The sequence below is a fragment of the Leptopilina boulardi genome, unplaced genomic scaffold (assembly GCF_019393585.1).
Source record: "Leptopilina boulardi isolate dan_hultmark-lab unplaced genomic scaffold, ZJU_Lbou_2.1 LbouV2_337, whole genome shotgun sequence".
NCBI classification, from domain to species: domain Eukaryota; kingdom Metazoa; phylum Arthropoda; class Insecta; order Hymenoptera; family Figitidae; genus Leptopilina; species Leptopilina boulardi.
Genome location: NW_026137904.1, coordinates 810567 through 835075, shown reverse-complemented (window position 1 = coordinate 835075; position 24509 = coordinate 810567). Strand labels below are relative to the sequence as shown.

General features: G+C 26.9%; 7 protein-coding genes and 1 non-coding gene across 10 annotated transcripts; 3 read left to right on the top strand and 5 right to left on the bottom strand.

Moving 5' to 3' along the window:
* Window positions 1–93: 93 nt before the first annotated feature.
* Window positions 94–4215, bottom strand: LOC127285609 (uncharacterized). 2 transcript variants are annotated; one of them, XM_051311713.1, is made up of 7 exons: window positions 3927–4215; window positions 3172–3441; window positions 2855–3092; window positions 2492–2772; window positions 1925–2418; window positions 767–1009; window positions 94–686 (listed from the first exon to the last, which is right to left on the bottom strand). In XM_051311713.1, coding segments are annotated over exons 1-7 (1842 nt in total). In that variant the 5' UTR covers window positions 3929–4215; the 3' UTR covers window positions 94–372. The 2 variants fall into 2 exon arrangements, with proteins under 2 accessions (XP_051167670.1, XP_051167671.1); XM_051311714.1 differs by lacking the exon at window positions 3927–4215 and adding an exon at window positions 3552–3704.
* Window positions 4216–4711: 496 nt separating this feature from the next.
* Window positions 4712–7084, top strand: LOC127285632 (myb-like protein F). The gene is made up of 5 exons (XM_051311750.1): window positions 4712–4858; window positions 5046–5250; window positions 5322–5495; window positions 5562–6443; window positions 6515–7084. Exons 2-5 carry the CDS (start codon window positions 5074–5076, stop codon window positions 6713–6715), a joined length of 1434 nt encoding a protein of 477 aa, XP_051167707.1. The 5' UTR covers window positions 4712–4858; window positions 5046–5073; the 3' UTR covers window positions 6716–7084.
* Window positions 6850–8509, bottom strand: LOC127285634 (RNA-binding protein 48). The gene is made up of 5 exons (XM_051311754.1): window positions 8286–8509; window positions 7879–8069; window positions 7617–7805; window positions 7079–7543; window positions 6850–6990 (listed from the first exon to the last, which is right to left on the bottom strand). Exons 1-5 carry the CDS (start codon window positions 8388–8390, stop codon window positions 6897–6899), a joined length of 1044 nt encoding a protein of 347 aa, XP_051167711.1. The 5' UTR covers window positions 8391–8509; the 3' UTR covers window positions 6850–6896.
* A 62-nt stretch (window positions 8510–8571) lies between these two features.
* Window positions 8572–15775, top strand: LOC127285627 (E3 ubiquitin-protein ligase listerin). Its single transcript, XM_051311742.1, has 2 exons — window positions 8572–8720; window positions 10213–15775. The coding sequence occupies exons 1-2, from the start codon at window positions 8594–8596 to the stop codon at window positions 15219–15221; spliced, it is 5136 nt and encodes a 1711-aa protein (XP_051167699.1). The 5' UTR covers window positions 8572–8593; the 3' UTR covers window positions 15222–15775.
* On the bottom strand, window positions 15417–16740 carry LOC127285638 (prefoldin subunit 2). Its single transcript, XM_051311758.1, has 3 exons — window positions 16543–16740; window positions 16156–16279; window positions 15417–15995 (listed from the first exon to the last, which is right to left on the bottom strand). The coding sequence occupies exons 1-3, from the start codon at window positions 16686–16688 to the stop codon at window positions 15819–15821; spliced, it is 447 nt and encodes a 148-aa protein (XP_051167715.1). The 5' UTR covers window positions 16689–16740; the 3' UTR covers window positions 15417–15818.
* A 216-nt stretch (window positions 16741–16956) lies between these two features.
* Window positions 16957–17029, bottom strand: Trnak-cuu (transfer RNA lysine (anticodon CUU)). Its single transcript has one exon. It is a non-coding gene; the product is annotated as a tRNA-Lys (tRNA).
* Window positions 17030–17117: 88 nt separating this feature from the next.
* LOC127285629 (uncharacterized) lies at window positions 17118–21108 on the bottom strand. 2 transcript variants are annotated; one of them, XM_051311746.1, is made up of 10 exons: window positions 20973–21108; window positions 19873–20042; window positions 19626–19810; window positions 19291–19543; window positions 19024–19222; window positions 18709–18940; window positions 18487–18634; window positions 18180–18430; window positions 17680–18082; window positions 17118–17611 (listed from the first exon to the last, which is right to left on the bottom strand). In XM_051311746.1, exons 2-10 carry the CDS (start codon window positions 19993–19995, stop codon window positions 17327–17329), a joined length of 2079 nt encoding a protein of 692 aa, XP_051167703.1. In that variant the 5' UTR covers window positions 19996–20042; window positions 20973–21108; the 3' UTR covers window positions 17118–17326. The 2 variants fall into 2 exon arrangements, with proteins under 2 accessions (XP_051167703.1, XP_051167702.1); XM_051311745.1 differs by lacking the exon at window positions 20973–21108 and adding an exon at window positions 20439–20656.
* LOC127285628 (vacuolar protein sorting-associated protein 53 homolog) lies at window positions 20856–24479 on the top strand. Its single transcript, XM_051311744.1, has 13 exons — window positions 20856–21047; window positions 21205–21605; window positions 21672–21792; window positions 21858–21994; window positions 22059–22497; window positions 22563–22909; window positions 22981–23136; window positions 23201–23326; window positions 23397–23475; window positions 23540–23688; window positions 23773–23938; window positions 24004–24150; window positions 24244–24479. The coding sequence occupies exons 1-13, from the start codon at window positions 20961–20963 to the stop codon at window positions 24400–24402; spliced, it is 2514 nt and encodes an 837-aa protein (XP_051167701.1). The 5' UTR covers window positions 20856–20960; the 3' UTR covers window positions 24403–24479.
* Window positions 24480–24509: the final 30 nt, after the last annotated feature.

Genomic DNA, 24509 nt, shown 5'->3' with positions numbered 1-24509 from the left:
CTCCCTAAATATTCTAATCTTCATCACAATTATCTAAAAATGTTTTAATTGCACTTATATTTTTAGCAAGACTATCTAAAATTAAAAGAAAAGTCACTTTTATACGTAATTTTAATTAATAATTTACCTCATTTTTTTGTTTTTATATCTAATCTTTGGACTGTGTGTGAAATATGAAATTGCAAAGTTTTTGATATGCAATAATAAAAATAAAGTGAGAGAACAATTTTTGGACGATAAAAATTCATTGCGTGTTCGCAATTCTTATGATAGAACGATAATAATTATGGATATAGAGCGCTAAGTCACTTTTCCATATTATTTGTTTTTAGGAAAATTTTTCATGTGAACATTTAAAATTTCTAAACATATTTAATATGATGTATCTCTGTATTGATAATTATTTGACCCACCATAGCCTTGAAAATTATAGCTTTGTCCGTAATTTTTTTGCGCATTGTTGTCATATCCTGGATTTGAATAAGTTGGTTTGTAACTATTGTAATTGGATCCTGTTGTGAAAGTGGTAGATCTTGATTGATAGGTATTTCCACCACCTCGGCTACTTCCGCCTCGACCTCTGCCACCGCCACCGCCACCTCCTCTTCCTCTTCCTCTAGCCTCGTATGACCCACGTTTATCACTTTCTTTGTACTGGCTGGAATTTCCTCCAAAACGTTTGTTACCTAATATAAAACAAAAAAAATTTTTTCATACAAATTTACGAAATGAAAAATAATTTTCAATGTTATAAGTAACAAATTACCTTTGTTACCAGAACTGGAGGTTTTTGCCATTTCTGCCATTTCGCTTAATCGAGGATTAATGCTTTGGCCAGCTTCTCGTAAAACCTCTATTAAATCACCAGCATGCCTCATGTTTTGAGTTGTAAAAAAAGCGTACGCCGTTCCGGTTTGATGTTTACGACCAGTTCTTCCAATGCGATGAATGTAATCTTCCGATGAAGATGGATAATCAAAATTGATTACATATTTTACATCATCCACATCTGTGAAAAAAAAAATCAAATATATTTCGTAATAATACAATATAAAATTATTAAAAATTTAAACAAAGAATTTATTATTAAATTGTAATATATGCCTCATTTGAATTACATATTAGTTTAATTATCGCTTCTTTAAATTTGTGCTTTGGAATAGAGGCAGCATTTTACGGTTTAGACCTGCGTGCATTAATTTTTTTTAAATTATGTCTGACTTGAAAAATTAGAAAAAATATTAATAAATAAATATTAATATTTTAAATATTTTGCTACTTGGCATGTCTTTAAATTACAATGAAATAAGTGTATTTTCTAGAAATGTATATTTTTAAATGATCGCTTTTGATACGTTAAAAAGAAATTACCTTAAGAGAAAATCATCATATATGTGGTAATTTCTTGGACAAAGAAAATGTGTACAGAGTACAGCTAAAGAAATGAAGGAAAAAATAAGTCGTTTCTGCCGAAAATAATTGGCAGTACACCATACTTTAAGGAAACTCTGTGCCTCTGAAAAAGAAAAACCAGACTCTTAACTGTCATAGCTTTTTGGTACATTTCTAGAATTTTTGCTTCTTTTTATGCGACATGCAAGCTAACATGAATATTTATAAAAAAAAAAAATTTGCAAAAAATTTTAATTATTATAAATTAAATAATAAAAAAAATTATGAATATAAAAATTTTATAAAAAAGCAATTTGAAGCAAATTGATAACAAAAAATTACACTGATTTCGAAAATTGCAAATAAATTTCAAAATAACAGAATCAGACATTTTGGATAGCTTTCAACTTTGTTGAATATTTTTCATTATTTATAACGCATCACTGGCTAATCCAACAATTGTTGCCAATTTCCTATTCTTTATAATATTTCAGTTTTTTTTTCTCGAATGTTTTTTTCATAAACAACAAACCTAAACCCCTTGCAGCAACATCAGTCGCAACGAGAATTGCCGCTCGTCCAGTGCGAAACTCGTGCAAAACATGATCTCTTTCCTGTTGATTTTTATCGCCATGAATACTTAATGCTGGCCATCCGTCACGTACTATATTTTTTGTAATATCATCGACTTTTCGCTTTGTTTCAACAAATATAATCGTTTTATTTTCCTGTTCGGTACTTATTTCTTGTAACAATCTTATTAGTTTGAAATCTTTTTCTGATTCTTGACAAACATCAACAATTTGAATGATATTGTGATTTGCCGAAAGATTAAGGGATCCAATATTCAAATGAATATAATCAGTCAAAAATTCTTCAGCCAAATTTCGTACTTCTTTGGGCCATGTCGCTGACCACATTAAAACTTGTCTGTCCGGTCGAATTTGTCCAATGATTTTGCGAATTTGTGGCTCAAATCCCATATCGAGCATTCTATCAGCTTCGTCCAGCACTAAATACGTGCATCTGAAATTTGAAAAAAGAATTTAAATTTTGAAAAATAATAATTAAATTTTAAAGTAGATAAAAAAAATAATACCTTCTTAAATTAATATTTCCCTTTTCGAGAAAATCAATTAATCGTCCAGGAGTGCCAATGCAAATTTCAACTCCAGTTTCTAAATCATGGGCTTGTGGTCCCTTGGGTGCACCTCCATAAATGCAAGTATTTCTAACTGATGCAGTTTCGCCAAAATCGTTCGCTACTTCTTGAATCTGTTGAGCTAATTCTCTAGTTGGTACTAAAACTAAAGCGATTGGCCCTTCACCAGGATTCAGTCGCGGTTGATTAATTATGTGAACGATAGCAGGCAATATATACTATAAAAAAAGAAGAAGAAGATAAAATAAAAATTACATAATTATTAAAAAAGAAAATTGAAATTAAATTAAAATATCTTACACCAAGTGTTTTTCCAGATCCAGTCTGAGCAATACCAACGAGATCTCTTCCACTCAGAGCAATTGGCCAACCTTGTGCTTGAATAGGAGTTGGTTGTGAGAATCCTTGTTTTCTTATTGCTTCCATTACATAAGGCGGAAAATTTCCTTCTTCAAAATATTGAATGGGGTTAGGGACATTATTTCCATTCACGATAATTTTAGCTTCTTTACGAAAATACTGAATTTCATCTTCGGATCTAAAAAAAAAACAACATATTAATCTTATTCTGCTAGTATTATTCTATTTTGTTATTTTTTTTTTAATTTATAAAATACCTGTTTCGAACTGATGGATGTTCGGTATAAAAGTTCTTTTGTATCGTTTCTAAAGAGCCTAAATCCCAATTTAATTTTTGCAATGATTCTCCATGATTTTTTGGTTTATTAAAACCTCCACGATTTGATTGAATTCCACCGCGATTATTGAATTTTCCTTTGACACCTCCACGATTACTTTCATTTCTAATATTTCGACCACCACCTCGAGCACTGCCTCTACCTCTACCACCTCGACCACTTACTTGATTTCTATTTTCCCGAATAAACCTAATTTAAACATAAAAAAAAATCTTTATCATTTTATTTGCTGATAAAAAAAAATATTTAATAATTCATAATTTTAATAAATTATATTTATAAATATATAATTTTTTTACATAGTAAATATACTGCAATATGGATTATCTATTTTGACAGAACGTAAAGATGTAAAAGCAATTTTTTTTTTTTTACAACATTTTTAAACAGCTGATTTCCAAGTTATGTAACTAATAGTTATATGGCCTCAACATATATACTCGCAGATAAGGTATACGAGAGTGTATCAATAATATAATAGTTGTGACAATAAACTATTGATTAGTGAATACGTAATCCAAAATTAAACCTATATACATGGCACAAGACATTAAAAAATGGCCGATTTCATAAAAAATAAAGCGTGTTAAAAGTAAAATGCAACTTGAATTCGTAACATTGTGTTGAATTTTATGCCTTTTTTAATCAAGTAAGGAATGTCATTTCGTACTTACATGACGATAAGGAAAAATTCTGTTAACAGGCAATGAGCAAACACACCAAAGACATCAAGTCCAAACTCCCTCCTTCGTATAGGAAATCGATAATTATAGCGAAACGAATCGAATTTGCAAAATAAACAATTATTCACTTGATGATTATTCCACGTCGTCAATTCATAACACAAAATCCACCATTGTATTAGTATTTTACTTGTAAAATATGTAAATCTTGACTTGGAAATCGCCGGGTCATACAATGGAGAATGGAAGAGACCTGTTCGAATAAATGAACATCTAAAAGTAGTTCCTATAAGCGGTTACCATGGCAACCGCGGAGGAATATAACTTATTTCGAATTGTCATTGAGAAAAATTATACTTTATTTTGTACATTTAACAAATTTTGTTTCATTCAATTTTTATACTTTTTAATTATAATTTAATTACAGTGATTATAAAAATGTATTATTGTTCTTTATTGTAAATAAAGAGAGTATTATTTTCGTAAAAACTCTATCTTTTAACTATGCGCATGCTTCTAGATTTTCCTATCAACCAATAGAAACATGTCACATGTTTTAATTAAATTGCATTTAAATAGCAATCCAAACAATTTTCTTTTTATGTTTATAAATAATAATTTATATATTAAATAAAATATTTTATTAAAATAATTTTAAAATATGTTTAATGTAATAAATGTTATTTTCTGTTGAGTGTTTTAAAATGCGCGCCATGTTTCTATTGGTTGGACACACTGTGCAACAACTTGACAGGTGTTTATCATTTGCAGCTTGGCCCTCCTGATTCAGTCTGTAAATGCCAAATGCAATGAAAGTTTAACGTATATTTGTGTTTTTTTACTTCAAAAAGAAAGTATTTGTTCATTTGACATTAAAGTGTAAAATATTAATTAACTGCTTTGCAGTTATTTTTTTGACCATTGTAAGTAGAAATAAATTTAATATCTTTTTATATTCAGAGAAAAGTAGTCTCGATTAATATTTCCATTCAACGGTTAAAATTTTAAAATATGGCTGTGTTTACAAAAATTTAAATGTCTTGAAGCTTATTGTTATTGTATGTTTATTCATTATTATAATGTTGATTCTAATTTAATTTTCATTTGCAGATTTTTTTTATTTGAGACGTTTTCCAAAATGGGAGGTTACATTAGTAAATTATTTTATCATGAAGAACATGATAAAACTTATGAATTAAATTCATCAGCTTTAGTTTTGGAAAATCGTGACACATGTACTCCTCAACCACAAAAAAAGAAATCTCTTATTGACCCCAGATCAGCGACATTAGGCATAACGAGAACTCCAATTGAGGTAAATTTTTAATTTCATATTATCTAATGATTTTTTTCCAACAATCAAAATACTTGATTTACATTTTGTAGGTATTAAATGGTTCTCAGAAAGAATCCTCCAATGTAATTAGTTCTGTACCAAAATATTTAAAACGTAAACCATATTTGGAAACAAATTTTGATGTAACACCACCATCGAGAACATTGGATAAATGTTTCGATCCTAGATCTCCAAGTGTTGATGTTCCACGAACTCCAATAACGGTAATTTATTTTAATTTTGTATTTTTGATTTTTAAATTAAATAATATTTTTAAATTACGTTTACAGGTAGAAACATTTTCCGATAATGACACTCCAAAACATTTTATTTCAAAACATTGTAATAAAACTAATTTACTGAGTGAAATGCATCAAAAAACATTGGGACTTGATCCTAGATCTCCAGCTACGGATTTTGATAGAACACCTATTTTAAAACCAAAAACTCTCGAAATGGAAAAAATTTCTTCTGAAGAAAATTTAAATAGACATGAAATTAAAATAAAACCCTCAAGATTATCATATTGTGAAACTAAAAATTCATCCGATATTATTGAAATTAATGCCTTACCAGATGTTGTGACAAATTTAAATAATTCACAAAATTCTACAAATGAAATAACTGAGACAAGTTGTACATCAAATAGTGGTAAAAACAACAGTATTGTTACTATTTTAAGAAATAAAAATGATGCTTCTCTACAAAATTCAATTACAAGTTCTTCATCATCAGATTGTTCTCTTGAAATTGAAAATATTGAAAGTAAAAGTGAAAATTTTGAAGCAAAATTAATAGCCGATTCTGATAAAATAATTGACAATGTATTAAACATTGCAATGAAAGATTTTGAAAATAAAATTAATGAAGCTGAAAATAAGATTAAAATTTGGAGAGATACATTGAGTCCAGAAACAGAGGAAGATTCAGAATATGACAGTGAAAGTGAATCAGAAGATCATACAAATAATCAAAGTCCTAAAAACGATCTTATCATTGAATATGATGACGATACTAATGTATTAGGCACTCTAAAAAAAACTGATATTAACAAAAGAAAGAGTATTCTTGTGGAAAAGAAGAAAAACAAAAAGAAGGAAATTGAAATTAAGAAAAATTTCAGCCCTGTTAAGAAACAAATTAACGAAATTAAAAAACCTGAAATATTAAAAGTAAGTAGAATTAATTAATTTGTTATTATTTAATAAATTATTATCTACAATTTTATTTTTTTTTTTTATAGAATCGGACACCATTGAGAAATAGATCAAACAGTAATAATCAACAACAGGGAATTGAATTAAAATCACCGCATTTGCGTCGTAAGGTTCTTCTTTCTTCAACAAAATTTCAAGAAAATACTCCACCAAGAACAAAAAAAACAGGCTTGAAATCTAAATTTAATAATACTCAATGGGATGGGGATTCGACAATTATTATTTAATTTAACTAATACGAAGTAATTAAGCATTAATTTTTAACAAAAAGAGAAAAAAAAAAAACTTTTGCATTTTATATTTAATTCCAAAAAAATACAAATTTTCGAATTATGTTTTAGAGAAAAAAGGAACAAAACAATTTTTTAGAAATTTAGAAAAATTTAATTAACATTTTATATAAATATTTTACAATTTTTTTTGCATTGCTTGTCGTATTTGATTTTTGGCAAGTTCAATTGATGATTTAAGATTCTCAATAGGTCGTATTAATTGCGTCACGCTGAAAATTTAAATGAAAATGTTAATTTAATCCTGTTTTTTTTTTAAACTATACACGACAATATAATAAAAATAGACTGATTTTTAACCTTGAATCTTGTATTACAATTCGCTTTGTTTCCTCCTTTTTGGGTAGAATTTTAATTTTAATTCCACTATCGACTTTTTTTGCATTAGTAAAAACATTTTTCTCAGGCTCATCTTTTCTTGCTATATTTCTAGTATCTATTAATTGAAAGCGAAATTTTTTAATTTTAGGCGTCTCTCTAATCAATTGGCCTTTATAATTTTTTCGTTTCAATGATCGAGAATTTGAAAGATTTATAATTGTCTCAAATGGTTGATATGGTGCTTGCAATAATTCTGGTGATGGTTTAATTACATTCTGTGATTTAATTTCAGTTGAAGAATTTGCATTAGAAAATTCTTTTGATGAATGTGGTTCTATAATTTGTTGTGTAACATTATTTAAATTTTCTTCAGGATATTGAGCTTCAAGACGTTCTTTTGTTAAAGGCAAAGCAGGATATTTTTTCTTCCTGTGATATTGTTCTCTGCAACATTAAAAAAAAAAATTATTTTTATTATTAAAAACATAAAATATTTAAAGATTAAGCTTTTTCATACTGTGGAACAAATTCATCAATCTCAGGATTCGTTGGATCTTCTTTGTGTCTTTTAATTCTTACTGTAACATCCTTGTGTCGTTGAATAAGCTTTGCTCTTGTTTCGGAAATACTTTCAAGTTCTGGTGCATAAAATACGTGTAAAAGACCGCCATAAAAATTTTTACCATCAATGAAACGTTTCGCGATTCTATGAAATGTAAATTTATTAATTTGCATCTTTTCATAAAAACAATAAAAAATTTTCAAAATATTATATAAACCTGGCACTTTGTATTCGTGAATAATGCACGTGAAATGTTTCAGTAAACTCCTCCGATGGATAATCAGGAATTAAACAAAATTTCTTTATTTCTCCATAAGGAAAGAAAAGTTTCTTCACTTCCTTATTTAAATCAAGTTTTGGTACTCCACACACTACTATATGGGTTGATTCACTATTGATTGTGTAAACCTATTGCAAAGAGCTAAAGTGTCAAGGAAATCTCATAACAAGAATATTATAAACAAAAAAATATAAAGTATAAGTAATCCAGTTTATTTGTAAAATAAAATGCTTTTGGTAATAATTAATATAATTACCATATTATATTACGAAATAATAAAATAAATATTAAAAATAGGGACTTAGTTATCAATTTTAGGGCAGGATACATATTCGCCACTCTACCTTTACAGCAGTCAATTTTCTCCCTTGTCTATAGGGAGCTCGTGTTGTGCATAATTCTTTTTGCTCATGATGAGGAAGTTTTTCAATTTGTATTTTTTCTGTCATCTTCAAACTAAATATTTGGTCACTGTAAAATAAAATTTAAAACAATTTAAAATGATGTATTTTGAGGTTAAGAACAATAACAATAAGACAGCGCTCGATTTACACCTTGCGGTGATATTTAGAAACATTAAATGACAAGTCGTCGGATACGAAATTACAGCCTTTAAAGTTTGTGTTTTACTAATTTTACAAATTTAATTATCATGGGAAAAGGTAAACAGGCTCAAAGAACAAAAAACAATGCTAGACCATCCAACAGTAGTCGTAGTGCTGAGTTTTTAGGATCGACAGGACAGAATTTAATGGGATTTTCCTCTCTTAAAGATTCTGGTAGGTTATGTTTACCAATTTCACTTTTTTCTTAATTAAAACTTGATAGAAATATTTATTTTTCCTATAATTATAATAATAAATTTTTATTTTTAAATTCCTTTTATTGTAATAGTTTTAAACATTCTAAAAATATATTATTTTAGGTTAGAATTCAAACAAAACAAAAATAATTATTTGTATAGTAAACAAACAAAAATTAACTATAATAATTTCCGTATTCATTCATTCATTCCGTCTGTCCACACTTGAAGTTAGTCGTATTTTGTTCCTTTTGTTTTTCTAAAATTTTGACAATTCTTGATTTCGTAATATTTTATGGTTAACACGACGGATATTTTTATTCATCGTCATTAATTAAGTCATATACTAAGTGACAGTTTAAAGTAAAAAAAAATATTGTTCATTGTGTGCAGCACCAGTATATTTCCTACTTGGTATTTATAGAAAAAAAAGTTTCAATTATAATATAATTTTTATTATTATTTATAAATTTATTATATTATATATACATTTTTTTAAATATAATGATTATTACAGATAATTAGAACATTTTAACTTATAATTATTATTTATCTTTCATTATTTTTTCATTATTCATTATTATTTATTAGAAATTATTATTCATAAATTTATTATTATTAATTTGTTTTTATTATTAATTATTAAATTGTTATATTTTTTTATCTATAAACAATATAAAAATAGTTTGCTTTTTTAAAAAATTTTCAATTTGATTTTAATTTTTAATTTAAGTTTAAAGTTTAAAACATTACAAATTTTTTTTAGGTTTTATTTTTTCAAAATTTTTAAATATTTTTTAATTGCTTAATACTTTTTAAAATATAATTAATAATTTTCTGTTAATTTAAATTTCTTTTTGATTATATAATTTTTTAATATTTATTAATTATCAGTTAATTAAATTTTTTGAAAAAAAAACATTTTAAAATTTTCATTTGCAACGAAATATTTATAGAAAATACAAAAAAATATTTAGCATAACTAATTTTTTGTAAATTGAAAGATTATAAAAAATTCATCGAACATTGACTTTATCAAAAATATTTATTTCTAATATTTTAATATTTATATTTTAAAATTTTTACTTAAATTTATTTATTTATATAACATCAAACTCATTTTTTTCTGTGTATAAATAAATGATAACGTGAAAATTAGAAATATACCTATTATTAATTTATTACTCCATTGATACAGAATTATTATTATTATTATTATTATTATTATTATTATTATTATTATTATTATTATTATTATTATTATTATTATTATTATTATTATTATTATTATTATTATTATTTTAAAATAACCATTGCAATTAAAGTTGGACGCGCGCTTGCGCGCGTGTAATTTTGCTAGTTAATAATAATCTTAATTAAATTGTACTTAAATAAAATTATTATATAATTTACTTAACAATGTAAATAAAATTACGCAATACGCATTATTTATTATTTTTTTTTTTTAGGTTTTTCGTCCTCTAGCATTTTAAAAGATGGAGGAGGATATCAATCATTACTTCCTGCTCTCAGTATTAGCACAATAAGCGATGTGGATATGAAAAACATTGATCCGCAATATTATCTGGTGTTGAAAAAAATGAATAAAAAAGATTCGACAACAAAATGTAAAGCATTACAGGAATTTATGGAACTTTGCCGTGATTCAGAACAATCATCATTTGAGAATTTTCTTCCCTTTTGGTCTCGACTTTATGGACAATTGGCAAACGACATCGAACACAAAGTAAGAGAAATCACTCAATTAGCACACGCAAAAGTTGTAAAACGAGCAGGTAAAAATATCGCAATTCATTTGAAACAACTCGCGGGACCATGGTTCACATCACAATACGATACTTATCCTCCAGCAGCGTCAGCAGCTCTTAATTCATTCAATGAAACTTTTCCACCCAATAAAATTATTAATGCAATTATTCACTGTCAGGAGGAGATTTTAAAATATATTTTTGAAACAATATCAAATCAATCACAATTACAATCCAAGAAATTGTCATTAACCGCCGAGGAACTCGAGGCAAAACATCAGAGATTATTAATTTCATGTTTACAGGCTTACAGTTTTTATCTTAAAACTGTTCCATCATCGGAAATTGAAAAAACTATAGAAATTCATCGTATGATATTTGGAAAAAATAGTAAAATTTGGAAATTAGGAAGTCATGAAAATATTGCAATTAAAACATCATTTTTCAATGTAATTTCATCGGTTATTGAGAATGCAATAGAATTAATTGATAATGAAAAAAAGAGAGTAATGACATCAATAATAAATAGTCTCGATGAAAATGATCCAGGACTTTTATCAGCAATTTGGGAGGCAATGTTAATTGTAATTACAAAATTAGAAAATTGGTTTCAATTTATTAGTATTGAGAAATTTCTTCTTCCAAAATTGTGGCGTATTTTAAAAAATGGAACTCAATATTGTCCAACAATAATGTATCCACATTTATTACCATTTCTTGGACAATTTTCAAAATTTAATCTCAATTCAAAGGAATTGTTTCACAATTTTTTTGCTAATTTACGCGAGGGTTTTATTACAAAAACAGGAAAATTGACATATTCCGAAACAGCAGCAATTTTAACTTCTTTCGCTGAATGTTTACGATATGCCGTTCTTATTAATTCCAATGATCAAGAACTTTGTCTACATCTTTTACGTGAACATCTCATACCAATGATTGAATTTTCCTTATTGGAAAATATTCCCTATAGTAAAATTTTATATTTTGAAATTGCACAATTAATTCGTTACTGGACAAAATTATCTGTTGAATGCGCGACTTATTCTCATCTTGTCGATCAATTTTGGTTAGAGCTTAATGTGACTTTTGAAAAACTTTCAATTCAGAGCGATGAAAGTTTCGATGAGGGAAAATCGTCTTCTATTTTCAATTCACAAATTGATTTTCTTCTTGCTTTGAAAAATTGTAAAGAGCCAAAACCAAGTAGAAAAGTGAAATTTTCAGATGATGGTAATATGGAAAATGAGACAATAACGAAAACTACAATTCGAGAGGACGATAAACAATTTTTAATTAAATTTGAAAATTTCATTCACTCTCTTTCTATAATTCAATTTAATAAAGTAAATTCAAATTCATCGAAAAATATTCATCGATTTGTGAAATTTGTCTCAAATTTCGAGAGTAAGGAACTATTTACAGCACTTTCAAAATCAATTAATGACAACGATGATTTATTATCATTTTATGAAATTCTAAAAACTTGGTTCAATGGAAAAACAGAAGAGATTCAAGCTTCCGTACAATTGGTTTTCATTCTTCTTAAATACATGGAAGAAAAAGATCAAGAACAAGTGTTAAATTCTTTATTAGAATTGAATAACAATCAAGTTTTGAAAAATGCCGTTCTAAGCGCTTTATCGAAACAAAATAGAAATAATAGAGCAATAAAATTATGGTGCGCAAATTTTGATATTGGATTAATTCTCAAAGATGTTGCCGAATCAATTTTAAATTTAAAATCCAATGAAATTGAAACAAATAAAAAAATGATTCTTTTAGCATTTGAAACAACTGACGATGGTATTCCTCTTATTTCCAGTGAATCAATCAACACTCTTGTATCAACTTTACTCTCATCTTTAGATAAATCCGAAACAAATTCAAAATCTCTACGTAAATTAATTTCACAAATTCTTGAACTTACGTGTGCTTATAAAAATATCTCAGATCAATCATTAATTTCAGCAATTTGTTTAATGTTGGAAAAACTTTTTGAACTTAATATCAATATTGATATGAAAGAAGAATCTTGTCATTTTATATGGAAACAAAATATTTCCCAAGTATATCATCTTATTCCAAAATCGAATTTTATTAATCTTGTAAAAAATTTGGGAACTATTTTATGGAAGAAGATTTTTTCTGATTTAGATAATAATTCTATTGTTGAAATTGCATCTGATTTTTGTGAATCAATAATTGAAAATAGTGAATATTGTAAAACGGAGAATAATAAAGAAATAATTAAACTCTTTTTAACGGAATTGGATTTAAAAAATTGGATCACAAATTTTTCTGGTATAGCTCTATATGCGGAAATTGTCACCGGAAATCTTTATAAACAATTAAAAAATGAAAATGAAGAAATTCGAGTTTGGAATGATTTTATAAATTTTGAATTAAAACCAACATTTATTGATTATTCAGTGAATTCATTGAAATGGGCTCTATTTATAACAAAAGTGTTAAATAAATTACTTTTACGAATAAATCAAGATTCGAATTCAAAATCTCTTGAAAATGTTATATTCTCGAATCTTTTGGAAATGTTTATCAATGTTCTTTATATTTTTACACTTGGTAAAATTTATTGTAAATATTATAAAACTGCAAAAGATTATACTAAAGTAAATTATCTTTTGGATGAAATTTCAAGGGAATTTGTTACACTTAAAGAATTTCTTACATCTGTAATTCTTGAGGAGATTGGAGAATTTTTTGCCAATAATGTTAATGATAAAATTCTTCCTCATTTATTGGATGTTTATCACATGGAATTCGAACCCGATGTAACACCTTCAATGTATTTTAAAAATTATGAAAAAATCCTCTCTGAAATGCAATCCGAAAATTATAAACGAATTTCTCTAATTCGTGGTATACAAGTTTTGCCACAATATTTCGATGATGAGAAAATTTTTGATTCGTTAACTAATTGTTCTTCAGAAGAAAAGCTTATTATTGCAAGAAGTAAAATTACAAATCGAGGGAAATTAATTGAAATATTAAATCAGGTGACAAAGGAAATAAATCCTTGCTCTTCTTTGTATGATAAAGTAATAATGGATTTTAATTCCGACGTTTCACTTACTTTAGAAATTGTAAATAGTTTCACAAAATTAATAACAATTGATCCAACAAGACTGACAACTGATCATTGGGATTTAATTATGACTTCAATGGTGGAACTTGAGGTATCGATTCTTCAGACAATAATTTTTTGTGATAAATATAAATTTTATCCACTTTATGTTTCGGCACTCGTAATTGCCATCAGTGAACTTTATTTATCGGTTCAAATTATTATGAATAGTCATGAGAAAAATCCAATTTCTGAATTACCACCTGAATTACTTGACGAATGGAAGAATGTCTTTTTAATTCACGCTCAAGCTGGAATTGCTCGTATTTGGATTAAAATCACAGAAGATAAAAAATCATCAGAAGAAATTCAAGATACATCAAATTTAGTTGTTTTCAATTCCGTGGGCAATGCAATGAGACATTTGAATGGGAAAATATTTTGCGAGAAACAAGAGGATGAATCGAGATTAAAAACATTGACAATTGACGAAGTTATTGAATCATCATTAAATTTATTAACATCCACGAATCCAAATCTACAACTTGGAGCATATTATATGTTGAGACATATAGTACCAGATTTAGTCGAATGTGATAAAATTTCAATTCTCGATGATAATTTTGATTCAAAATCATTGAATTTGGTAAAATTCATTGATATTCTCACTAATATTCAAAATATTGTCAAAACAATGTTAATGGATTTTAAACTTTGCGATATTATAAGTTGTACTATTCAACCTTACACTGATTCCTATACCTATACATTGGGTTATCTTTTAACTTGGAGTGTTCTTTTGGAAATTTGCTCCGAGGCACATGGGGATTTACGTTATCAATATGCGGAAATTCTTAAGGATAAATATTTTTCTCATCTCATGGAGAGTATCTTTAAATTGATGCCCGTTGAACTTTTACAAGACTCAAAGGTAAAATCGTCAAAATTATTTGAAATATTCACTACGAGGCCGTGTTTAGAATTTTCCGAAAGTTGGACTGAATGGAGATTGGATCATATTGCATGTTGGTTGTATACAAATTGTTTACGTTGTCTACCAGTTTTGGTGAGACAATGGTGGAATACAACAGACAGTCGTGTGAGTACTGCAATTGATAAAATAACATCAATTTATGTGAGTCCAATGTTATGTCAAGAGGAATTACAAAGTAATAAATTTATTAATATTGAAAATATGCAAGTTAAAGTATTGCCAACAGCACGCGAAGTTATTGCACTTTATCAAATGGATGAAACAAAATTAGAATTGAGTATTGTATTGCCAATGAATCATCCACTTGGTTCAGTGACAATAACACCATGTCAATATGTTGGTGGTACGGCAAATTGGAGAAATTGTCATATGCAATTGTCAATTCTTCTCACACATCAAAATGGCAGTCTTTGGGATGGATTGATGCTGTGGAAAACGAATCTTGATAAAAGATTTGCTGGTATTGAAGAATGTTGCATTTGTTTCAGTGTTTTTCACATTAGCACTTATCAAATACCAAAGTCATCTTGTCACACATGTAGAAAGAAATTTCACACAAATTGTTTGTATAAATGGTTTAATACGAGTCAAAAATCATCGTGTCCTATTTGCAGAAATGTGTTTTAAAATTTTTCTTTTTGCAAATATTGTAAAATAATTTTCACTTGTATAGATCCCTTTTTTTTTGCAGTAAATATTTAAAAAGGTCTTTAATTGTGTACAGATTCTATAAAAGTTTTGTAACTTGAATTTTGTATTAGAATTAGTTACTGAAATAAATTCTGTTGAGAAAAAACAAAAGAGTAATTTTTCCAATTCATATTAAACAATGATTATAAAATTTATTCATTTTTTTGTTTTAGTACAATTCCAAAGGACTTAAGCCGTATTTATTTGTGAGCGAATTTAAATAATGCAACTTTTTATTTTTAAACATTGTGTTTTTTCTTTCGCTAAATTTAATTAACATTAGCAAATAATAGTTGAAAATATTTTAATTTCTTGACAATTATTAAGATTATCTTAAATCTACAATGTGCTTAACAAAGTGATGATAAAAGTTCTTTTTTAAAAACAAAAAAAAAAAAAAAAAAAAACACGCGAGTTTTTAAGATTTGCTGATGTCCAAAAAATTTAATAAATAAATGCTGAAAATGGGAAGTTAATGAACATTATTATCACACATGAATTTCAATTTTTAGAGATGCGAATTTCACGAGGTAATTAAACTTCAATTGGATTTACGACTATTGCATTTCTTTTCGATTCTTTGGAATCATCATCTTGTTGAGGAATTTCATCTTGGCCTCGAATTCTTATATTATGTTTCTCCTTGTATTCGTTAATTTCGACTCCTTTCTTTGTTAATTGTTCGTTCAAAGTTTCTATGACTTTCGTTAACTGTAATAATAATAAATTAGATATTTTTTTTTAATTTTAATAGAAAATAATTAACTTCAATCATTGATTTTTTTCAATTGTTTTAATTGAAATTAACAAAATGTATTTTTGTATTTCATTTTTCAAGAGTTCTTTTTGTTAAAATTTCAGAAAAATTTACCTGTTCTTTATTTGAAACTAATGCTGGCATTACTTCTTGAACTGTGCGTTCACATAAGATTCCACCTATCATTCTGTAACACTTTTTTTTGGGGTCTACAGTTTTTAAAGTGTCGATGACAATTCTAAAAAAAGAAAAACAAGAGGATTTTAGAAAAATGAAATGAAATTATCGCCTATAGTTTAAAAATGGTAAAAATACCAAAAGTACAGTAATTAAAATGTGAACATAATCTTATTAAATAAGATAATTTTACAAATTTTGAAAAAAAAATTACTAATTATATCGATAATTTCTTTAAAGACTTTTTTACATTGTATTTTCAAGTTATATATTTAACATGTTTTTTTTTGAGGTTAGAATAACACGACAATCAATGATTCTTACTTGTGTTCATTTAGCTCCATTTCCATTTCAGTTAGTTTATTAGCCATCAATCTTTGTTCATTTCGCAGAGTTTGAAAGCCTGCAAAAATTTCTTCTGCGGATTTTCCGCGTTTCGTCGTAGTTTTGATCTTTTTTTCACTTGCCATTTTTTCTTTGCCCTTATTTGTTCAAAGAAACAGTCATTTATGATTATGACGGTGCCGCCACGAACTAAAGCTTCATTGGCGCCACTAAAATTATTATTTAAACAATTAGTTTTAAACATTTTTATTTAGTTTAAATAAAATTTAATTCTAAATATCTCATTGGTTTATTACATGTTTATTATATCAAAAAAAAAAAATCAATAGTATTATGTACAAAATCATGATAATTGCATACAGCATCAATTAAACAAAGGGAAGGCAAAAGAGTCGCCCAACGTGGGGCTCGAACCCACGACCCTGAGATTAAGAGTCTCATGCTCTACCGACTGAGCTAGCCGGGCTATTGAAAATCGTGAAATAAATGACACTGATTAAACAAAAATTAATAAATTATACAATTTTAAATTAATTTCTCAACAAAAAAATAAGTAAATAATAAAAAAAAATGTTTATTAACAATACGATTGTTTGTACAATGACCAGCAAACATTCCAATCGGATTTTATTTTTATTTTTTCTAATATTCTCAAGATTTTCTCTAGAAAAAAAAATCTGTTCTGTTTGCCAATTGAAGAATTATATTTTTTTTTTTTTTGGAAAAAGATTATATAAACAAATTTTCTGTGATCTTTAGAAATTTAGGCACTAAATGGAATCACGTTTTCTTTGACATTCAAGAAACAAACTCCACTTGAAGATTTACTATGTCCACCGAAAATAACACACACTAGTCCATTAACTGCACTATGTTGATAAATTTTATTCACCCACTTGTCCACTTTATTAAAGATTTTTTCTTTTCGTTCATTAGTCAAATGATCTTCTTGTATTTTCACATGACAAAGAGTTAAAGCATGTTGCATCGCTATTTCAGCAGCTCGATTTATTGCACTTTTATTTCCTTCTGTTTCGACCATACGAATCTTAAAACAAAAACAAAAAAAAAACAATAATATTAAATAAAATTGGTAAAATAAGAAATAAATATTACCTGATCATTTTTGTCGAAATCATTGTCATTCACAACACTAAGATTGGGAGATTTTAAATATCTTGAATATTCATTAATCACATCGTCGGAACCAATTATAGCTGTTGTTTTATTATCATTTGCCACATGATTAAATAAACAAGTTCCATATTTACGGATATTTGTCTTTGTTTGAATTTTCGAATCAAAATTGCGATTCTCTTCTGTTTGAAACAACATTTCTCCTATATTTCGTTGACAATGAAGTACCGCATCTCCAAAAACTATACTATTAGCAAGTTTTAATTGTGCCAATTTCATTGAAGCTGCAGCGTCTTCAATTGAATCGTGACCGTGTGTACCTTCCTGAATTCTCAATCCTAAAAATTCTCTGGCTAATGTTTGTAACTTCGATTTGCGATATCTACAAAATAAGTTTTTTTTTAATAAGTAAATAAGTTTTTTTTTCCTTGATAATTAAATAAAAGTCTAATTGAAAGATGAATTTAAAAAAAAAATACCTTAAGCCACTGATATTGAAAATTACTCCAGTATCGATTATATAAGGATGCATCATTTTTAAAGCGTGAAGATCAAAATTCAAACTCTGCCCAACAAGAATTGCATCTGCTGGAAGTAAAAGTCTTAATGCTTGTTGAACATCGGCTAACGTTGTTGTGACACCTTCCATCATTTTTTTTGTAATTCCACTGAATCGAGTTAAATAATCCGTAATATTATTCTCAGGTTTCACTAGCGTATTGTAAACGACCTGTAATTAAAAATTATTTAAAATTAATTAAACAAAATAATCAACTTAAAACTTACATTAAGTTTTTCATCGACTACAGAAATTCTCGTCAATTCTGACATTCCATCAATTGTTTTACACATTTCACAATCTATTCCAAACATTGGTGATTTCGAGGTTGCTTGTAGATAAACATCTTTTGTTTGTACATAATCGCGATACGTGCTAAAATTAAAATATTCATTAAATTTTGAATAAAAATATAAATTGACAAAAAAAAAAATTAAAATATTTCATACTCATTTGCTAGTTTTCCTTGCAATGGTACAGGATATTGTTCATCAACAAGTTGATGAGGAGACAAAAGAAGTTTAGTTCGTGAGAATTTATCGCTCTCTGGTAATTGTGAAATATCTTCCTCTGATAATTCTTTTCCATTAGTTTTTATCCGAGGTAGCATTGGAAATACTGTTTTCAATAATCTCACAAGATCTCCTCTAGATTTCATTGCCACTTCCAAGGAGCCAAATTCTAAAATAAATAAAATTGAAATTTAAAATACCTCAAGCAATAAATAGTAAGTATTTAAATAAAAATTTATGTTGATTTATTACCGTGAATTAATTTATGATTATGCTCTCCTGTAAGAGGGACAGCTACAATTTCTTCCACGATTGATCCTCCATGTGCTACGGGTGTAATGAGTTCTAATTTATGTTTTAAATTTGTTGATAAGTGAGGAAATAAATTTTCATGTGCCAAATAGTGATCAAGAGAAACACCCTCAACAATCAGCAGCACCGTGTGTGACAACTAAATTAAATTATTAAAAATAAATGTAAAATGAATTTTCTGTAATTATAAAAATTTTTCTCGCTTACCTTATTGTATTTATCCACTTTACACCATCTGTTAGGTAAATATGGAGAACGATTACCAATCAATGAATATAATAAAAGGTGCTGTATATCACTAAAAAATAAAGGAATTCTCCCATTGTCATTGTCATTTTCATCAATATTTAATGCAGCATCTTCTCCAATTTTTTTAAGACAAATTCGTGGAATTGCTTTTAACCTTTGTCTTCGCTCTTTTAATTCTGCTTTCAATCGTTCGTATTCCTCGCCACTTAATCTAGATAATAAAAATTTTTTATATACCTTTTTGATAAATATAACAAAATATTTTTTCGTTTTTTTTTTTTTTTATAGATTACCTAGGTTTTTTACTAGTGACTCCTTCGGTTTGTTCAGAGTTTTCTAAACTTTCTTCTTCTTTTTTAATAATTTCCAAACTAGCAGTGTTTAAATCCTCATCACAAGGTCGTTTCCGATTGGAAATTAGTCCACTGCAGCTCATACCGTCATTATCATTTTGATTTAACATATTTGTTTGTGTTTCCTTATAAAAAAAAGGAATGTTAGATAATTTAAAAAAATTAATTGTTTTTAATAAAAACTTACAATTTGTTTTAAGGCTTTAGCTTCTCTGTCTTTGTCATTTAATTTTGTTATTTCCAATAAGGCTGCCATTTTTTTCTTTTTATTTTCCATTCTCTGTAACTGTTTTCCTGTAAGCATCTTCATAGTGTTCAGCTTCCTCGATTAACTTTACGTAGTGGAACATCTAGCACCTTAGAAAAGAATATTTAAATTAAAAATGAAACGTACAAGTTTTAAAATATTAAAATTTTCATTGACAATTAGAAAAATATTTCGAATACCTCAAATAAAATTGAATAAATTTCTTGATATTTTGTGAAAATAATTCATTAGTGTTAAAAAAAAAAAAATATTAAAAATGTATATAAGAAAAAAATATTCCAAAACTTTTACTTTTACTTTCTAGGCAAATAAAATAAAATTGGAGTAATATTTTTGTATTTCCTTGTTATATGTTTGACGTGTTTTTAAAACTAACCAAAAATTACATATTAATTCATTGTTCCCGTTGTTACCTAGATACCGAAATTATTGTTTACTTTAGCCAGATAAATAAAAGAAAGTTTTATTTTTATTAAAATTCTTACCATTTGGAATTTGAGGTTAGGATTAGTTAAACAATACAATTTCTTATAACATTCAATAGTTTCATTTACACGATTTACACTAATTAACTTTCAGTTTCGCATTAAAATTTTGCACGTCTATTTTCCAAATTAGAAAAATGTTTATAGTAAATAATAAAGAAACTAAATAAACTTTCTTAAACGTGCTCCACCAATGTATACAAAAAAAAGGCTGCGTCGTCTGCTAGACGGATGAATTTTTAAATTATCCGTTTAGACGGATAATATAAATTATCACCAGTATTTACTGGCACAATAGACGGATGATAATAAAATTTTACAATTATTTTATTTTAAATTGAAGTAATAATATGTTTATTATTATTTAGGTTATGCGGTATATACATATATATGCGCGTCACTACCACGTCACCGATCAGCTGTTTGATCTAATAAATAAAGGAGTGCATGAAGTTTTAAACTGTTGTGAAATGAAATATCTTTGATTTTCTAAATAAATTATTTCCTAAAAAATTAATTAAAATGAGTACTCACGAAGAAGATGAAATTGAAGATTTGCGATCAACTGTTTACACTTTCCCTAGTAGTGTACAATCAGTTATAGAACAGGTTAGAATTGAGCTTATGTCAAATTGACATTTGATTTTATTTTTATTATACATTTTAGAAAATCACTATATATAAATAAGAAAATCAAGAATATATTTTGGCAATTAAATAAACTTAATTATAAATTTAAAAAGTAATTTGTTCTATTATTTTTTAGGTTTTACCAAGTAATGATCCTCTAGATCAACCAAATTTCAATACTGTGGATTATATAAATTCTTTATTTCCAACTGAACAATCACTTTCAAATATAGACGATGTTGTGAGTAAAATGGAATATAAAATTTGCAATATAGATAAAGAAATACGTTCTGTTGTACGTGGACAAACAAACGTTGGTCAAGATGGAAGAGCAGCTTTAGAAGATGCACAAAAAGTTATAAAACAACTTTTTATTCACATTAAAGATATTAAAGACAAAGCTGAACAATCTGAGGAGACTGTTAAAGAAATAACAAGGGACATTAAGCAACTTGATTTTGCAAAAAGAAATTTGACTGCTTCAATAACGGCCTTAAATCATTTACACATACTCGTCGGTGGAGTTGATAATTTAAAGTATGTAAATAAAATAAAATATATCCTACTATATGTAATTAAACAAAAAAATATCTTTTTTTATAGAGTTCTTACACAAAATAAACAATATGGTGATATTGTTTTACCACTACAAGCTATTATGGAAGTAATAAAACATTTTAATAATTACATGGATATTCCACAAATAAAACAATTGGCTGATGAGGTAAGGAAATTTTGCATTTACGCATATTAAAACAGAAAATATTGTATAATAAAAACAAATTTTAGGTTCAACAAATTCATGTAGAATTGGCTCAACAAATAACTTTAGATTTTAAAGAATCATTTTCGGGACAAAATCCGAAACATTTTTCACAATTGACAGACGGTTGTTTAGTATTATCGGTTTTAGAACCAAAAGTAAAGTAAGTTATCAAAGTATTGTTATTAATGTTAGAAAATTATTAATATACATTTTTTTTTTTTAAGAAAAGAGTTACTCACTTGGTTTGTTGGAGTTCAACTTCAAGAATACGCACATCTTTTTGATGAGAATCAAGACTTTGCATGGCTCGATAAAATTGATCGTCGTTATGCATGGATAAAGAAGCATCTATTAGATTTTGAATCAAAATTTGGAACAATATTTCCCCTCGATTGGGAAATATCCGAACGTATTGCTGTTCAATTTTGTAATGTAACACGTGATGATCTTACAAAATTAATGCATAAAAGACGACCCGAAATAGACGTTAAATTATTATTGTACGCTATTCAAAGGACGACAAATTTTGAAAATTTATTAGCTAAACGTTTCTCGGGAATTACATTAGAAAGTCCTGATACAAATATTAAAAGTATCACAATTGTTCCTGTAATTGATGAAAATGCAGTACCTGGAAATCCATTTGAAGAAAATAATGAAAAAGTAAATATTTTAATTAGACGTTTATTTTATAATGAAAAATTGTAATATTATTTTTGTATCAATAGATTGAAAATGAAAAACCACCAGTATCACCATTTGCAAATTTGATAGGAAGATGTTTTGAGCCTTATTTAAATATTTACATTGAAAGTTTAGATAGAAATCTATCGGATTTAATGGAAAAATTTGTTATGGATTGTAAAACACAACCACCTGGTGCAAAAGATTCTGATGGTGTTGAAGGACCAAGTACCGTTCTTTCATCATGTGCGGATTTATTTATTTTTTATAAAAAATGTATGTTGCAATGTACTCAACTTAGTACTGGATCAATTATGTTGAATCTTGCAGAAACATTTCAAAAATATCTTCGTGAATATGCTTTAAAAGTTCTTCAGAATAATTTGCCCAAGTATTATATTTTTTTATTATTATTAATTAAATTATTAGCATAATTATTTAATTATTAATTTATCTAATTAGAGTTGGAGGAAGTGCTGGAATTGGCACAAGTATGAGTAATATTACAAGAGATTTTCGAGATTTATCCACGGCTGGACTTATTCAAAATTTTCAAAGTTTTTTAAAAGAAGGTGAAAATACGAGATTCAGTAAAGAAGAACAATCGCGAATTTGTTGGTGAGTTTAATTTCAACAAAAATAGCTAAATCAATAGGCTTAATTTATTTGTTTTTTTTTCCAGCATTTTGACAACTGCTGAATATTGTTTAGAAACAACTCAACAATTAGAGGAGAAATTACGAGAAAAAACGGATAAAAATTATGCTGAAAAAATTAATTTATCCCAGGAACAAGATATTTTTCATAAGTAATTATTGATTTTTTTCTTCTCGTATAATGAAGAAAATAATTATTAATTATTTTTCTTTTTATTTTAGTGTAATTTCCAACTGTATTCACTTATTGGTTCAAGATCTTGAAACTGCTTGTGAATCATCTTTGATCACTATGATTAAGGTATTAAAGTTGTTTTGTACTTTTTTCTTATTTTCAAATTTTTAAAAATATATTTTATTTACAGATGCAATGGAGTTCTATTGAAAGTGTTGGTGATCAAAGTGGATATGTTAGTAATATAATAGCGCATCTTCGTCAAACAATACCAATAATAAGAGATAGATTATCATCTTGCAGAAAATATTTCACACAACTTTGTGTTAAATTAGCCAGGTTAGTAAAGACATTTTTAAAAAAATTTCAATTAAATTTCAAACTATGGAGATAACTTTTAAAATGAAAAATTTTTTTCCACAGTTCATTCATTCCGAAACTTGTTCAGCAATTATATAAATGCAAACCATTAAATGCAGTAGGAGCTGAACAATTACTATTAGATGTTCATATGCTAAAAACTGCTCTTTTAGAACTTCCATCTACCGGATGTCAAGTTCAAAGAAAACCACCAGCGACTTATACGAAAGTAAATATTTTTTTTTCTCTAAAATTATAAAAAACTAAACTAAAATAATTCAATTTATTTTTTAGATTGTTGTTAAAGGAATGGCTAAAGCTGAAATGATTTTAAAAATCGTTATGTCACCAACGGAAAATCCAAGTGCCTTTGCTGATCAATGTAAAAAACTTCTTCCAGATCTTCAAACACCTGAATTTCAGAAAATTTTAGAAATGAAGGTAATTTTTTTTACTTTTCATTATTTAAAAAAATTTTTAATAAAACTAAACGCCTTTCATTTTAAACATTTGATTGTATAAAAATTTTTTCAGGGATTAAGGAAAACTGAACAAATACAATTATTAGAAGAATTTAAACAACGGAGTCATTCTGATGGATTTTCAGAAACAAAAAATATTGTTCAAGACAGTCCTGAACATGAAGCTGGTAGAATCAAGAGACTGGAAAAACTAATTAAAAAAAGGATCTGAATTTGCATGTATAATGTGCACTTTGTAAAATATTTAATATGTAGATATTCATTTAATATATATATATAGTTATTTAATATTTTTAATGTACTTAAAAATTTTCCTTT